This window comes from Numenius arquata, chromosome 11 (assembly GCF_964106895.1).
Source record: "Numenius arquata chromosome 11, bNumArq3.hap1.1, whole genome shotgun sequence".
NCBI lineage: Eukaryota > Metazoa > Chordata > Aves > Charadriiformes > Scolopacidae > Numenius > Numenius arquata.
The window spans coordinates 1,928,740-1,946,835 of NC_133586.1; the positions used below are offsets into that span (position 1 = coordinate 1,928,740).

Consider the following 18,096-nt stretch of genomic DNA (forward strand, 5'->3'; position numbering starts at 1 on the left):
TGGTGGGGTTTTTTAAACTCTTTGAAGTAGCAGCAGACATTAGTTGATAAACTGAATATTAAAATTTAAGAACCTTATTAACAGAGGTTAAAAACAAGAAGAAAGGCAATTCCATTTTTAATAAAACTGTATATATAGATATCACAGCCAACACCCAGCAGATGAATCCTTCTCCCACCCTCACACACACACAAAAAAAAATAAAAAAAAAAAATCTGCTTGTCAGAGCTCAAGAAAGTGCAGTTTTATTTGACATTTCAATAAGTGGAACACAGCATTACAAATCCATCTAACTTTACTGAAACAATTATTGAAATTCGTACCTTCAGGCCATGTATGTTCCGCTTCCCAGGAGGCTTGCAGGCTGAAACAGTAATTGACTAAATTGTAGAACACATCAGGGCCATTTACAAATTTGCTCAAAATGAATCTTTTAAAAAGAAATGAGGGTGACACCAAAATTAGCAGAGAGAAATGATTGAAAAGTGCCTCCCAAGACCCAGAGTGGGAATTATGAACCAGGATTTTTAACTTGCAGGAGTGAGCATTTATAAATGCTAAGAGCTTTCTGACACCATGTAATATAAATTCTAATTTCTGCTTAAAACACATCAAAATCAAGAGAACCGTTGGCTTAAATTATCAGATTCTTTTTGTAATTCAAATTAAAATCAATATCTTATGTCGCTATGTATTCACACGCTGCATTTTTTCTGACATTTAACAGAAATATTTGCAAGATGTATTTTAAAGGAATCAGCTGCCACACATCACATATTAGTCATATTGTCAAACGCAGACAGTTTGTTTTAAATGTGGAAAAAACACGTCAGGGGCAACAGCAGCGAGTCTCAAGGAACCAAATAGTGGATAAATGTAATGCAAAATGCCACATTTTGGACACAGATGTACAAATGTGGCGTCTCATTATGACGTCTTGGTTTACAGAGGGACGCGCCGCTCGAGAGAAAGTCTTTTCCTAAAGTCTCTCGAACTATATATTGCCTCGTTCTTCCAGTCGGTGGATTTGCTTTTTGTCAAATGTTAAAGCCACAAAGGCTTCGAGCTACATGTTACAGACAGTTCCCATTTTAAAACTACAGTGCCCTACAAATTGTATGTTAAAGGGCCTGTCACTTTTGATTGATTGTCTGAGGAGGGATGAATTTGATTTTTCCCTTTCTCGGATGCACATGCATTTCACTTCCATTTTTGACAGCAGGAAACAGAACTATTTATTAGGCAGAAGGACACAGATGATAGTTATTAAACACATCACTTAGGGCCACACCATGTGCCTTTAAATGACATTACAATGTGCATCTTAAGAAAAATGTTATGATTCTGTGGGCATACAAAACCCACCAGAAAACAATAAACTACTCTAAAATACATATAAACATATTATATTTTTTCCAATAGATTAAAATCGACATTTTGAACAAGATATTAAAAGAATACTTTTTTTTTTTTATTACATATATTTCAATGGTATATTCACCTTGCATTCCACAGATGGGATATATATAACACAGACAGGAGACATATACGTGCATATATACATATATATGTGTTTATGTATATGCACACACAGAGGTTTATTTTCAGTATGAAAAAAAGAACTCTGGCTCTTACTACCTAGACAGCAACAATGCAATTTTTAAAAAAAATAGACAAAATACTATTTTTTCCCCCCCCCCCTTAAAGACCTTTACATCATCAAATACAGCACAGCCAAGGTAACACAGGGTGGCACATGGATATTTACTACTGGCAGGTTTTACGGAAGACACGAGTTTTGGGAAGCAGATTGGAGACAATAACTGGGAGGCTTCCTCAGAAGTAGGAGAGACAGAAAGGGAAAAGGACTCAAAGAAAGATGGGGCTTTCAAAGAAAGCTCTTAAAAAGGGAGAGCCTGCAGTCACAGGCAGAAGAGCTGCACGTTACTGATGGAGGCTCTAAAGTGTGGTATGTGGAGAGACATGGCCAAAAGGGCATGAAAGAAAAATGCTTGCGCTAACAAAATTTGGGATGTTCATTAGAGAGGCAGGAAAAAGAGGGCAGGAAAAAAAATGCAAGAAAGTGCATTTTGTTTGCTATTGCAGAAGAGCAGCAGGTCTGGGTAGGAAGGGAGTGCAGGGTAGCTTTAAAACTGAAAACTAGAAAGAGTAAGATGTCTTAAGAAGGTGATTTGGAAAGATGAAACAGCATCTCGGCTCTGAAGCAATTCAGAGTACATGGGAAGACACCTATGAGGAAATACAGGCAGACATGCGTGTAGTTGAGCCAGTGGTGGAAATGTGGAGCTAACATGTGGGCATTGCATCCTCAATAGCACAGAGATGAGTTCTAGATCTGTACAGACAAAGAAAATTATCCTTGGATGAAAAGCAAATAGAAAAAGAGAACAGCAGCAGGAGTAGAAATCTACTTGGCTGGTTCTTCAGAAAGAACCCAAAAGGAGAGTCTAGAAGAAGGTTAAGCCTGATTTGTAATCTCAAAACATCCCTTTAAACACTCAGGCATGCCAGCTACCGAGCACCTCCCGTCATAACTGTCCTGAACTGTTTGCTTAAGGGGAATATATCCAATTGCCTTGTATTTCCAAGAAGGGTTCCTCACCTACTAGGATCATCCACTATACCAGTTTCTCCAAGCCATCCAAAAGCCTGGCATTTTACTTCTTGCAAGTGGTGGCCAGTGGTTTTAAGTAGAGTGTATGTCAGTAATTAAATGGTCTTCTACAGAAAGAGGTTCAGGAGAAAGGTGAGACCCTCTCGAGAGGCAGAGGAGAACTTCCCTCCTCACAGCCATCCTCATACTCCTCAGGAGAGCACATCTCAACCGGTGATTGCTCTGGAGCCCAAAAACCTGGGAGTCCCCTGCTCTCGGCCAGACCCTGCTACCCTGAGCCATAAAAACCATAATCTCTGTATTCCCCTTGAATTCAAGTCTCTCTTCCACAGGAGCTACTAAACTACCAGGAAACCCAGCCTTCTTTAGAGACCTTATTAACATGTGTTTGAGAAGGCTGTTGGTTAATTGCCCAATTCAAACTTCAGAGAGTTGTAAGTAATGGAAGTCTAGAATGTTTAATTGGGAAACTCATAGTATGATTATTTGTATAATATCAGTTAAGTGAGTAGAGTTTAATTTTTAATTATTTCAATTAATTTATTGCTGGGAGATTTACTTGGAGAATTTAAACCTTATCTGTTTCATCAATTAAGAATCAGAGATTTAAAGACTGGATAGTGAGAGCGTCTGAATGAATCAGCGGAATTATGTAATTTATCAGTCTTTTTTTAACCACTATTTGAGTTCAGAGAGCGCAGTGCATTCCCAAAAACCTAACTAGCTGCCTGCGGATTTTTGTTCAGGACGTAGATGACCTATTTTTTAATTGCCTCAGCCCACATAATTGATTACACCTTTCCCTGTTCAGGAGAACTTATTAAAGTACTTGTGATCATTTTGATACCACTGCTAAGTGCCCAAATCTCAAATAAAATATGTCATGGATTGAGCTCCTGTGACAGACATGTTCCCATTTTCAAAATGAACAATGACAGTCACATTCCCCGAGTCTGTTACACTGATTAATGATATCAGAAGATCTCACAAAGCCCAATTTTCCTAAGTATCCAAAACTTAACTTACTCATCTGCTTTGGTTTGAATACATGCAGAACCATCACCAGTGAGTTTTTTAAATGTACATAAATATGTACTATGCAAACTGAATCTTGTTAGTCTAATTTAGTAAATTAGCTATTTTATGTCTCTACACTCCCTATAATAATGAATTCTTCTATCCAAATTGAGGTAAACATCATGTTATGTGCATTTAAAACTCCCGAAAACATAACTTTTGATGAAACAGTTTACTGATATCATCATTGTTGATTAGAATTTGTTAAGCATTACCTCTTGGATATATCTGTAGAGGCTCTATTAATTGTCCATTTACTTGCTGTTCCATTACAGTGGAGTAATACTGCAAAGAGATTAAAGAAAGAGATTACTCAGTAATGTATGAAAAGTGGTAAGAGCACTTATGGATTGCTTCATTCAACGTATTTTGCTGCTTTTTTTTTTTTTTTTTTTTTTAAATTGCCATAGTATATATCAGCCTTTAGAATGCCTTCTCACCATTTGCAATGTTCACACACTAAAGTGGCACAGGAGGAAGATAAGCAAGGGGCTGTGATGCCCAGCACAGTACTGGTCTCAGTACAGGGAGCTATTATTGGCTCAGCAAAGCAAGTTCCAGGCCCACCTCAAACCTGGGGACACTCCAAAAGACTGAGCAAATGCAACATTTGCAGCAAACACAGCAGTTGCCACACCTGGAGATGCCGGGAAAAACCAGTCAAATGTGGAAACAAAGAAAACGCTGTAGATAGAGTCAAAACCTGTGCAAATTAGGAAAACTCCAAGGGAGAAAAGAATCTGGAAACTATCCAAGAATTTGCAGCGCTGAAGCACAGTGAGGGCAGTTGGGCCACATCCCGCAGAGATGGGGATGCCGTGCGTTCCCTTAGCGCGCAGATTGAATGCACAGCAGGGTATGCAGAACAGCGCTAACAGAAAACCACTGCACAGATACCGAGACCTCGGACCACGGCACTTGGACTCCACAGGGAGTGATCTGGGGGGGGAATGTTTATTCATAAAGAAAGGCCAAGAACGGACAAAAAAGGATATAAAAACATCTGAGAATGTCAAGACCCAGGAAGACAGAAAATATCTCAGGTGATATAAGGAAGCCTGAGAAAAGGCACAAGGATGATGATGAAGAGTGGCATTAAATCAAGAAATAGACATTTGGATTTAATAAAATGAAATCTTTATTAGCCTTTCATAATTGACTCACTCCTGAGGATGGGTGAGCACCCACCAGACAGGACATTTACCATCACAATCCTAGGGCAGGAGATAGACCCCACTATGAGCTTACAGTCTATAACCCACACATCTCTCATCGCAACGTGTTAAATATTGAAAGCACATCACAAAGAACGTTTCTTTTGCAATCGCTGAACATCTTTGAAGCAAACACGCTGGCTGTTGGCCAGATCTTCATGGCATAAATCAGTGTAGCTCCACTGACTTTCATGCTAATTCTCACCAGCCAAGTGTGGTCTAAGACTTCAGCGTGTCACTGTTACCAGTGTTTTGTGATACTATTACTCAAACTGGCAAGAATGGATGTCAACAAGAAAAAAATTCGAAGTCTCTATGAAATCAAACGCGTGTATGTCACTCACACCAATGGTTTCCCATAACGCAAGCATTTTTCACTTATGCAACTTAAAAAAGACACAAGTTTATTAACTACCTAATGTTACAGAACACTTTTTGTTCCTCTTATGATGGGATTAAACATGCGAACGATAATAAGCAAATGTTAGAGGGACACCAAAGTCAATTTATGAGCAGAAGGTTTTCAGTGTTTCCGTTTTTCACATTCACGTCAAGAAACAGGAAGAAATTTCCTTTTTGTGAAAAAACTGTTACAAAGAAAATTGCTGAGGGTTTAAGGACCGTCCCGTCGCACCTCCTGTGTGTACTTCTAATACGATGTCTGCTGCCAAGAGCATTGCCCTCACTGAAATCTCACCACAAGATTTTTAAGGGGGGGCACCTCATTCATATTTGTATACAAACACATAAATCCACATCTTAAATAACCCTGTGACACGTGCTTTCGTTGTGCATCTACAGAGCAAAGCTATTCATTACAGAAGCCCACTTTTGAAATGATCAAAAGGCTTTTCAGGAGTCAGGACTACCCCATAGACTTATTTTATATCAGGGGGGTCATGAATAACGTGTCAAATCCTCCCTCACATCCCTTCATAAAAACATGTCACCAGTACCTAATAGTTATGGAGCTGTGAAGGAATCTCCCCCGCTCCACTGGGCGCCAAAATTGCTTAAGAACAGCAAACTTTTTTTATTATCATTTTACTGGTGGTGTTCTATGACCTGAAGACATATATATGCACAGTATAAACATCTATTACATACTCTCTAGAATAATAAACTAAAATAAACATACATGAGACTGTTTCCCACCAAAAAAAAGAAATGCATAGGGGGAGAGAGAGAGAGAGAAAAAAAAAACATGGCCCTCTCCATTACTCAAACAGTGATGACAAGTAAATGAAATATCAATCATGTAAGCTGTCAACCTTTTGGGACAGCAATAACTGTTAACAAGTAGTCTGGAAAAATTGTCTGAAAATGACTTGTCCTCCACACATGAGCATTTGAGGTTTCCATGGAAAATTAAGATGCCAGTGGCTATTTGGAACATTGTTCAGGTATTCTTTTTAATGGAAAATTTGCCAGTTATTGATCCAGAGCATGTACCCCTTGCTTTCAGAAAGCTGCAAGCAACTTTCCAATCAGTGGCTGTCAAAAAAATTACTGCCTTTTTATACTGATACAAGATAACAGCTAAAGTGCAACTCCACTGCTGCTCAACGGCTGCCTTTAATTAACCGCAATGCGCAACAGAAAAATAATTTTATTTACCACTCCACAATATTTGCATTGGCATAATGCAAAGTACTTCTGCATATTCTCAAATAACTCCAGAACCACCTGAAATAACTTACTGTCAAGTTCAGAAACCAAAGAACCTAAAGATAAGAGGTCATGCATGATTCAAAACATCTTTCCCGATTACAGTGTAATACCTGCATGGAAGAGATCTGTGTTCTCAGGGAATTATTTGTTTTGTGTTCTTAAACTGAAAGAAAAGCCTTCACCGTGGTTTTGGAGAACACCAGCAGAACTGGAGACAAGCTGCACCATGTCAAAATTCCTAGAAATAGGAGCTATTCAATCCTCCAAATACTTGTTGCAGGCCTCATAATACTCAAAAATGAGTATTTTTCTTTCCCAGTATCTTCTTCAAGATTACAGTAGATTCATTCCTTTACTTGTAGGCTGAGAACATCTGTTTTCTTATAAACATATCCCAGAATGACACCTATAGGATGTTATAAAGTTAAATCATCAATGCAACACAAATAGAAGACGACTTTAAAACTGAAGGGAAAATTTTCAGAGAAGAAAAGCTGCTGAAGCAGAAAGAAGTCATTTACAGACATCCCATAATTTTTAAGGGAAAGCAGAGAGTTGAGCAATCATAACTCTAATGTACTGAAACTTTAACAGTAAGCTTGGAAGCATAGCAAAAAGATGACCTTACAAAGGCATGATTAATCTTAAGACTGTGCCAGGAAAATTCAAGTTTTGTAGTTTAACAGCAAAAATGGTAGACATTTTATAGGGAAAATTGACAAACATGAGGAATTCCAGGGGGGAAGCATCACCAGTGATCTAGTTATATGAAACAAAACAAAAAAACCCCACCAAACAAGCACAAAACCCCCTTGACTGCAGCAGGATTTTTCTTCCTTTCTTTCACACAGTTGCCTTACGTTCTTCAATATCAAACTTGTAATACGATGGTTTCACCACCTTTGGGAAGAGAACTGCATGAGAGGGGCTTATTTCATAAATCCCTTGGGTTTCACAGGGATCAATCACCAGCATCTGGAACCTGCACTTCTTTCACCCCAGGATTAAGTCATAGGCAATGACTAAGGTCTCTTTGAACCCAGGTCTGCTAACAGAGGTCCAGGTGAAGAACATCCAGCCCAGCCTTCCCAAGGGAAGAGCGCTGGGGTGCAGGAATAGGACAGTCTCTGCAGATATCAAAAGAATCAGAATTTCACTGAGGAAGCATTCCTGGAGCCTAGAAAACAGGAGTCCCCTTGACAGGAAACACTGATAGTTTGATGTGTTAAGTTCACAACACCAAACCTACATCATTGTGCCAAACGCTAGAGAATATGTGCCCAGGAGTCTTCCGTTAAGCAGAGACTTGGGCAAGATGTAGATGATCCAAGCACATTCCTGCTCGGCTTCCTCTGCTCCGGGGAACCTGTAAGCAGGACTAAACTCAACCAAGTCATTAAGTCCCACCAAAAGCACCTACAACTGGTACTAAACAGGACTTGTTTCTCCTAAGTTCCCAGTTAAGACCATTAGCATAGCGAGAAGTGGACTTTATAAGGAACTAGCGTTCCATCTGGCTTAGAGATAAAATATCCATTTGTTATTTTCTTATCAATTTCATTTGAAAGGAAACGTTAAATGATTTTTTTCCCGCTTACATCTGCAACATGAAAGATACACTGAAGCTATATTCAAATTCTTTGGTTTCGGTAACTGCATACTTTATTTCTGTAGACAGATTTTAAATGTATAGGTATCTAGACAGAGATTTTACACACATCTACGTATATAAAGGCACACACAGACACACATATATCTCATGTTAAAAAACAGAAAATACGTCTTTAAATCCTCTATGAATATTGAGCCTGCAGCTACAATGAAACTCTTCTGTTAGGAGGGGTGAAACAGTCTCCAGATGAAAGTAGATTTTGAAAAATTTTTAGAGCCCAGGGGTTCATTTTTAATGAGCCGTTACTTTAAGTACTGCATAAAAAATACAAGAAATTGATAGTCCATTTAGCCTGCACTATACCTAATGCAAAAGTCATTAAGATGCATTATTCTTAATGTTTATGATATGATCAGTAAGTGTACAAGTCTTTTTTTTTTTTTAAAAGTCAAGCATGTCCATATATCTCATGTCACACAGTTTTTAAACACCTACACTTAATACAGAAATATTATACTGTGAACTTAATACAATAATATTGTGCTGTGAATAATGCAGCTTATGTTAACACTTTGATACATGCAAAAATACACAAACTGATAAACATGGAAAATATCAGCATTTATTATACTGTACCTACATAGGATAGCATGGCTTTCATTTCTTCATCACTTCTAACAGTAATCCGATCACCATCCTCATCTTCATCTGACAAAGAAACGTATTACATTCGTGAACAATGGAAGATTATTTACAATTTTAATATGTAAGGTTTTTACAAGCAAATAAAAATAGGAAGTACGTATAAGCCAACTACACAGGTAACCAGGTACTCTGAAATAACAACAGATGACTCCAAACATTAATTAACAAAGACTCTAATTATATCTAAAAAGGAGCACAAACAAAACACTCAAAACTTTGCTCTCAACTGCCAGAACCTTCTCCAGAAGCTGCTATAATACACTCCACTGAAACTCATCAAGGTGTTCTTTTGACACAGCAAACAAAGTTTCTGAGTGTGCTTCGATCCTCCCAGATGGAGTTAAGTTTTGGCAGATTCTTTCATCAGAATTACTAGAAAATAAAAAATAAAAATACTGTTTTCCTCCCACTAAAACCTTCTGGTCTCGCTGTCAACCCTACCTCAACTCACCTGCCCTATGTCAAGTTCCTCGCACCCCTTTGCCCCCATTCCTGTGACAAATGCACGGGCATCTCAGCTTCTTCGTGCCACCACAACACTGACTTAAAAACCCTAACTTACAGCGGACAGAAATCTGCAGTATTTATACAGAGAGATTTAGACAAAGGCAGAAGTTTGTGAAGAAGCAAAACCAGTCCGTGACTTTGTTCCCAGTGCAACTGGGGGTGAAGAGATGGCAGGAGACATGAACAGCATGACCAGGAGATCACAGTTTCGTGGTGATGGCTCAGGGACAAACACAGACACACGGGCTCAATCACAGCCCCTGACTCATACATCAGCATCAAGAAGTGCCACCATGTCCCCCGGATGAAAACTCACTCTTGCCCCTAGTTTTGCAAAGAATCTGGGAACAAACCTGAGTCAACAAGTTAAAATTGCCTGAGAAATGACTTGATTCATTTTGCCTCTGAAAACCTAGCAGGTAATTTTGAGGCTATAACAAAAAAACAATGCAGAAGAGAAAGCAAAACCACAAGAGACAAATAAGAAGGAAAAAAGAGTAACATAAAAACCTTAGAATTACACTTTAAAAATGCACTGGAAGAGAGCTACGGGACGCTGGAAACACAGAAGCTGGAAGAGGAACTAGATAGCACAGCGATGTCCTACAAGCGCTTTGTCTCATAGCAATTTAACTGGTGAATTGCCAGATTGCTAAAACTACTTGCCAGGGTTACCAGCCTGCAGCGAGTCATGAATGATGAAAAGATTAAGAAGAGTTAGTGAGTGGAAACTGAAAGCTTCCTTGCCTAGAAACATTTTAGGCAGAAAGGAGGAGCTGTAAAACCACTACCTGGCCGAAACCCAAGTCCCAGTCACAGCGTGGAACAGAGGAAGAAAAGCTGAAGAAGCAGCTGCTGGAACAGTGAACACAAGGAAGACCATGCGTCGAGAAGGGATCAGAGTGAAATGCAGAAGAGGGGAAACATACGACAGAGAAAGATGAATATATGGAGATAAAAGCTGTTAAACAAGCCTGGCCTGAGGGAACAAACTGAGCTGGGATCAGCAAAAATTTAAAAAAAAAAAAAAAAAGCTGGAAAATTCTTAGATCCCACTTTCAGAATGTTTATTTAAAAAAAATTTAAAAAAAAAATAATCACAATTTATTTCAAATTATTAAGAAATTAACTCTGAAGTTCTCAGATCTGCAAAATTCCTAATGATGGTACAAAGAGAATAAATTAAAAATATGTTGATGAAAAGGCAGAAAATGTTACCTGGTATTAAAATAAAAAAGCTCAATCTAAAATAGCCAGTCAGTGCCTATAAAGAGCAAAACCAGAAAAAAAAATATAATTACCTATTTCTCACACCTGTGCAGAGATCCTTTGCCATCCCACCAGGACATTTAAGAGGGCACATCCCAAAAAACTAGCTTGATATGACACATGGGTTCAGAAAGATTTCCAGGCTTCTCTACTTGCCTAGAGCACAGCAATCCGATTTTCCAGCACATTAGGGAAGCAAAAGTAGAACCAAAAAATCCTACGTACTGGCTGGATTTTGCTAATGTCACTTAAAATGGAGGAAAAAATCCTCGCAAGATACCAAATAGAGTGCAGCAGATGGTAAACAAATATTATGAAGCAATCTTCCCAAAATCTGCAGTGTGTCACAAATATACAAAATGGCAGAGTTTGGATAAAAGGATCATAACAGGCCATATGTTGTTAGTGATTTTATTTGTAGCGCTGCGTAATACAACGGTGAAATCCACATCAAGGTCCAACAGGAGGAGAAGTGCAGCCCCAGGTAGGAGCCGCAACGGATGGTACGCTGTAGATAACAATAACTAAACAAAGAGTAGAGGAGCTGGCGCTGGATGGTGATTATCCACATCTGAAGAAGCAATGAAGCAGGTGAGAACGAAGCTTAAACCAGTAAAATCCAGGCACTTGATATGGAAAAAGTAACCAGAAAAATCACACATCAATATACATAACATATTTTAGATGCCAGTTAAATGGCAGGGGAAATGGGTTTGTGCAGATGTAAATGACAAACTAGAGACATGAACTGAAAGCACAGAAGCAGATGTTAGAAGACACAACGAAATAAGTATTTCCAGGGAAGTTCTACACATGGTACCATTAATATGGGCTACTGCCCTGATTGCAGCGACTGCTACTGGTGCATGAAGTTCAAACAAAGCTAATGTGTGATGTGGGAGGTATGCAAAAAAAATATTATCATAAAAAAAAAAAAACCAAAAGGGAAGGTCTGGAGCCTGGTCTCTTTAAAAAGTCTTGTTTTAAAAAGTAGGGCAGGAGAAATGTTGTGGCTACAGAGAAATAACACTTATAATCTCCATTCCCATTCATACGTTTCTGACGTTTTAGGGGGGGGGAAATATAAACATATGAAAAGTGAAAAGCTCTAAATAGTACTTGAAGGACCATAAAACAATGCTTCCTTTGATTATTTAGATGTAGAATTATCCATGAAGCTCTAAGAAGGGGAGAAATGCTAATAGGAATGCAAGGCCCTATCTTGTTATATCTGCTCTCTCACCTTCATCATCACCACCTTGCTCGTACAGCACATCCAACCCCCTCCAGCCCCTTCTTGCTATTTAATCTCTATCAAAGAAAACCAGAGAGATAGGCAGAAAAAAAAAAATTAAAAGGGAACAGCAGGAGTCCTCCTCCACTTGGAGGAGAACTCTAGCATTGCATCTTATCCCGAGACACAGATGTTTGACTCCCCTTTGTAGCTTATTGCTCTCCAGGTAGGACAACTCCCCTGGAATCCCTCCAAAAATAAAAATAAACAGGGTTCAAAGAATAGAGCTCAAATAGGCCTAAATCTGTATTAATAATCACCGAGCTCTTTCCCAACTCAGCAAAAGCATAATATAACCATCTCCATTAGCTGTAAGTGCCATTATGGACAACCCCAACGTCCAGCTTGCTCAGATCCTACACAGGAGGTATGTTCCCAGCTTCTCAACCCAACACATGTTATTTCTAGAAGAAATAGTAGTATTTCTAGAAGACTCTAGTAGAAGTTATTTCTACTGCCCAAGTCTAACCCGGTGGCATTTTCCTGCAGTTCTCGTACCTCCTCCAGGAGCTGCAGCCGAATAACTCAAGGAAAATTAAAAGCACAGCAGCCCTTCTAGCAAATAACAGACCTTTGTTCCAGTGAAAGGAAACATTAACTTCTAATGCTGCTGCATTTCGTACAAAATCTGTACGTCGTACCGTATTTCTGTAAAAGCTGCTGCTCCTTTGGTTTCTTCCAATGGGGGATTAAAATTTTAAGCTTAGACTTACAGGTACTTTATATTTTTCATTTAGTTCACACAATACAATTGCAGTAAGGAGTAAGAGCATGGTAAGGTCATGCTGGTAATTAAAGCTATATTGTAGAAATATGCTCATTCAAGATATGATTAAATAATAAAATATTGCTTAGTTCAGTATCATCATTAAACTTGCATTAATGCATAAATATTTAACTGTAACATATAATGAACATAAACATTATTTATTTAAAAAATGTCAGCCCTATAATGCGACAAAGGAGAGAGTTTATACAAGTCATACTTACACTCAAATGCTGTTGTCGTTGCATCTGGCAAAACTTGACCGATGACATCCTAAAATAAACAGAATAATTAGCTATAGATCAAATGGGAAATGCCTGAGATGATCTAGAGTAAATCATCTTAATCACTCCCCAGCGGCAGGCTGAAGACTTCAAGACCTGCTACTCACCATTGCCCCGAAATTACAAACTTTTTTAGCACACAAGACAAATTAGTGCAAGTCACAGTGCTCTTCTCCTTCCTCTCCATGTTACCTTGAGGAAAACTCAACTCAATCAGAATTGCAAACAAGTCAGTGTTGTCTGTTCTTGCAGTTTAAAGAATTGATTTTGTTCATAGGTTATAGAAAAATGTATGTAAGGTAAGTCATAAAATAGAGGTTTATAAATTGCTTTTTACTTGAGAAAGCATGTTTTCTCTCTCAGTCCTTCTCATATTGCTCTGGTTCCTCCTCGCCACCTCCAAACACCTGCCCTGGTCCTTCCCACCACAAAGCAACCTCCTTGTATGGCTCCATCTCCTGCCCTGCCTGCAGCTCAGGAACGATGGGGTGACAAACACCTCTGGATAGGTTTAGGGCTGCCATCCTCAATTAAAACAGGAGCTGTGAGACTGAACACATTTTTCTTGCTTTCACTCCACAACTGCCTGGGAAAGCGGCTGAGCTGCTGCCTCGCAACGCAGCACCGGGTCTCAAGATGCTCTCCACACCATCCAGAAAGTTTGGAGGGCTCTTTGTCATTAATTGGAATTAAAACTTCTTCAAAACTTGGTGGACAGATTCAAATACACTGGCTGCCTTGGAGGAAATAAGGTTAAAATACCCAAAGTGGAAGTCCTATCCTGGAAGGCAACCTCCAGCCTTGGCGTTACGACGATGCCACGCAATCCCTTTCCTAAGTGTTACATCTCTCATCCAAACCAGCACTTTTTTTTTTTTTTTTTTTTTTTTTTTTTGCCTTTACATACAACATTTACTCAAAATTCAGTGAAAAATATCTGCTCAGACGGAAGTCATCCCGGCCTCCCAGGGTACATGCTGTCGTCAGCCTTTGCGAGGCTGCAATATGTCATGTCAGGGCACGGCATAAACGCACAGCATGGTTTTCTCCTTCCTGCTGCCCAATTTCTCATGTCAGACAATCTCTCCTCTGACAATGTCACCAAGTGATTAGAAATTAATGAGCAACAATATTTATTGTAGTACGTACACTGTGAGCATCTCAGGGTGCTAAGCACCCCCCTGGATCAAAGCTCTAGTGATCACTGTCCTGTCACTTTTGTTTTCTCTGTTTTTTCATTTAGTCTAAAATCAGGGAATTAAACATTCTGTGCAATGTCAGAAAGACACAATTAATACGATGAGAAAGCAGCAAAAGCAACCTAAAGTTTTCCATAGATCTAACTGAAGCACGTAGTATTTCTAAAACTTTCTCATGTTGTCTTTTCATTTTAGATGCTAAAATAACCCAATAATACATCATTTAAATTATTAGTTGCACACAAAAAGACAAAATACCTGCGCAATAGACCTTACCTAACAATGTAGATTGTAAATTTGTGGAACGAAAAATGGAAAAAAAAAAGCCCAAAGCAAACCACACAAACCCACCAAACATTGCCATGTTACCAAAAACTCTTCCATTTAAATACCTCTCCAGGGTTTGACAGCTCTGTCGCTCGTCTGTCAAAAGGCAGCCAAGATTTACCCTCTGTTCCTAACAAGAAATTAAAGTCTTGCGTAAACAGAAGACTGTGCTGTTAACTAATTATTTCTAAATTAGTTAAACATCGAAAATTCCTCAGCAAACACACCTTAATTGTGTTAGATGTAAGCCACTTGTAAAACGTTCTGATGTGGGTACACAGACGCTTCCACTAAATGGGTTTAAAAATTGTTTTCAGAAAAGGACCCCAGTTCTGGGGATTTACAAACTGTATTTAAGAGGTGTGTGAGCCACTGAGACAGTTCTAATGGCCCCAAACGTCTGCAAGGAAAGCTCTAAGACTCCCAAAGCTGCGACAGCACTGAAACAATGATGATAATTTTTTTTTTTTTTTCCTATTCAGAATAACTTTCTATATATTCGGATTCTTTAAAATGAGCAATGACAAAGTGCATGAATTTAAGAACTACCTTTAGTGTAAGACAGAGTTATGGCGTAAATAGTTAAAAAGAAAACCCTACCAACAGCCACAAAAACTTTGCTCTAGTCAACTTTTGGTATTTCTATTTAATAGATGCACCTGAGAAAAATTAGCCTTGCAGGAGGTGGGAGGGAGGGAAATCACATCATTACTCTGTTGTTACCACAGTATTTTCATCAGCTACATAAGACATCCATGCTCACTCAGCAGACCTCCCAGTGACCCAAGCTTAAAGGATTACTCAAAAATTCAACAGATTATGCATGATGATTTTCTACTATCGCAACAGAGATCACAAGGAATAAAATACTGTGACTTGTAGACATTGTTCAAGTGGGCTCACATACACGATAGCTTCTATTTTATCTTACAAAACTGAAAAGCCGCTAACAATGAAGAGGAGAAAAATCAGGCAACGGCAGCTGAAACAAGAACTCCATCAAACCTGCTCTCTAGAGGAGCTGTGGAGCACTTATCTCTCAGGTAAGAAGGCAGAAAAGGTGAAAGCACTGCCTTAACCAACAGTGTAAATATTGAAACCATGGCCCTCGCTCCCATTTCAGTTAAAATTCGTTTTATCTCAGTGGTGACATCGTGAAATTATCCTGAATTAACACCAAGTGCTTAAACACTCCAGTGACAGTTCGGGCAAATGAAGCTAGACAGCCTGATGAAAGAAAAATAAGCTTATTGTAATTCATTTAGTGGTGCCTTTAAAATAAATCTGTTCACTGGTAACTTAACGGGTCTGCAAAGCTGTTGCACTGAGTATCAGCCTCTGGAACTCCACCGGGTTATTCTATGGCTACAGAGAGGATACTTGGTGACTCTGTACCACAGCTGCTTCTCTGGAAAAGGAAGACGCCTGAAATCCTGCAAGGCCACGCTCGTTTGTATTCACAATGCTGTTCGCGCTTCTAGGATACTAAATTAATAAAAGTAATATTTAAAGAAATCTCACTGTTTTCAAAGATAATTTTAAGGGGCTTTCTTAATACAAAGCAGAACATGGGACCTACCTTAGAAGGAAGAACAGGCTCACTACAATTAATTTAAGGCTCCCCCAAGCCCCCAGTTCCCACTGATCTAGAGATACGCACTTGGGTTTTGGCACTGGCAGCAAACGTGCTTCTGAAGTTCAAGGCAAGATGGTACCATCCCATCAAACCACCTGGACTGCAGGTACATGCAGCAGGCAAACTACGGGGATTATTCAGAACTTAATTGTGCCCCAAACAGCAGGAGCTGAGAAAAAAGGGGTACCTTGAATTCCGGTGGCTTCAACTTAAAGAAATGTGGACAATGAGGGAAACAGCGTGGGCTGACTGGACTATTACTATTCAGTAATTTACCTTCGTAGGGAATGTCTCAATTCTCCACGCTATCTTTAATTGCTACTTTAACACATAAGCCCTCTGTAATTGTCTACCAAGTGAGTGGGAATTACGGTGAAGGCAGAGGACAACAGAAGAGAGGGTCGGCCCCACTCCTGCCCTCCCCACCAGGCTCGGGGCCGTCCCCCAGCCACGGGTGGTGCCAGATCTACCACACTTTAGTGTACAGAGCCTCACTTCATTTAATTTCTGTAGTTACCAGATAAATTAAGTGCACATGTATACTGTGATGGCACTTCCTTAAATACAATCAGACAAATGAGGGCCTTGAGACAGTTCAGACCTTATTAAACTTCTTCCTCCTTCTCTTAGCATTTCACAGTCCACAAGGGAGGGTTTTTGACATGAAAACGATAATCATCGAAGGGTGCTGCTGCATGGCTGCACTCCCAACCCAACGTTGTCATAACACCCCTCATCCCCACAGCTGAGATTTCCACTGACGGCAAGAAATGTGTCATCACCTACTGACTCACCATCCGTAATCCAGCACTCCCAGTTCGGACGGAAGCTCTGCTGTCACCCCTACCCTCAATGCAACAGCCTAACAGTGGGGAACCGAAAATTACTATTACCAACACGTGTGACCTGATATAGAAATCTATCCACTTTCACTCGACAAAGAGCTGGGACATTTCAATCCAAGAACCATTCATATCCTTCTATCAGTGGGTGGAAACGATTCAGTGTGAAGACGGCTGGAGACGGAGCTGGGTGAAGAGAACCACAGGTGACCTGTGGCAGCTGCATCTTCTCAGAACACCGTTAATGCAGTGATCTCAATCGGCACCATGTAGAAGAGCCAACACCACACATGGCCACCCCCACCTGGTGCAGTTCTCCATAGTTCTCTGCTGTGCTAAATGAAACAACTGCTTAAGGGTTCATTCCTGGCTTCATCAGCTGTGCCTGGCTGGGGTAGAAGCACCTACAATGTGGGCAATGGACATCACCAAATGTTTTGTGTCTGCCTCAGTGGACAGAACTTCCTACACAAGTTTTGCAGAATTTTGGGAAGAATATCAATGACCACTGAATGTGAGTATAACCACAGAAATTGGGATTTTGTAAGAAAACTCGTAATGTATGCTCCTGTCATGTTTCAGCCTCACCTGCTGACTGGACAAACCACCAGCTATGCCACAAAACAGAAAGCTTAACCTGCTCGTAATAACTCTAAAATGCCAAAGGATAGTCCAAGCATCAGTGATTATCACACTCTGGGAAAAAATGGAAAACACGAAGCAGAATGTGGAGTAGACCTGGCTCAGATTTGCACTGCCTGTCTTTGACGGGGAGAGCGGGTTGATCCAGGCTTGCTGTGTAACCACTGGACACTCACACGAATCTCCAGAGAGAAACTTCCCCTCACAAAAACCCCACTAATCTGCCAAAAGTTCTCCTCCTCCTCCTTCACCTACAGAAAAAACTTGGATAATGCTAAACGTTAGGAAGAATGAAACCAGGACATCTGCCATCCGTTCCAATTGCTTCTGCACTCTTGTATAGGCCCAACATGGAGCATTTTTCAGCAAATCAACCCCTTAATCCCTACGTGTCTCCTCAGTAAGATGCAACACAT

The 18,096-nt window shown here is 39.8% G+C and overlaps 1 protein-coding gene across 2 annotated transcripts in view; it reads right to left on the minus strand.

Annotated features, from left to right (window-relative positions):
- The window catches only part of MAP2K5 (mitogen-activated protein kinase kinase 5), a 134,475-nt gene that overhangs the window by 114,699 nt on the left and 1,680 nt on the right, over positions 1 to 18,096 (minus strand). For both annotated transcript variants that reach the window (XM_074155584.1, XM_074155583.1), the window contains exons 2-5: positions 12,975 to 13,023; positions 8,850 to 8,917; positions 3,928 to 3,997; positions 324 to 364 (exon numbers count right to left, since the gene is read on the minus strand). In XM_074155584.1, coding sequence (XP_074011685.1) covers positions 324 to 364; positions 3,928 to 3,997; positions 8,850 to 8,917; positions 12,975 to 13,023 — 228 coding nt within the window. The remainder of the gene's footprint in view (positions 1 to 323; positions 365 to 3,927; positions 3,998 to 8,849; positions 8,918 to 12,974; positions 13,024 to 18,096) is intronic.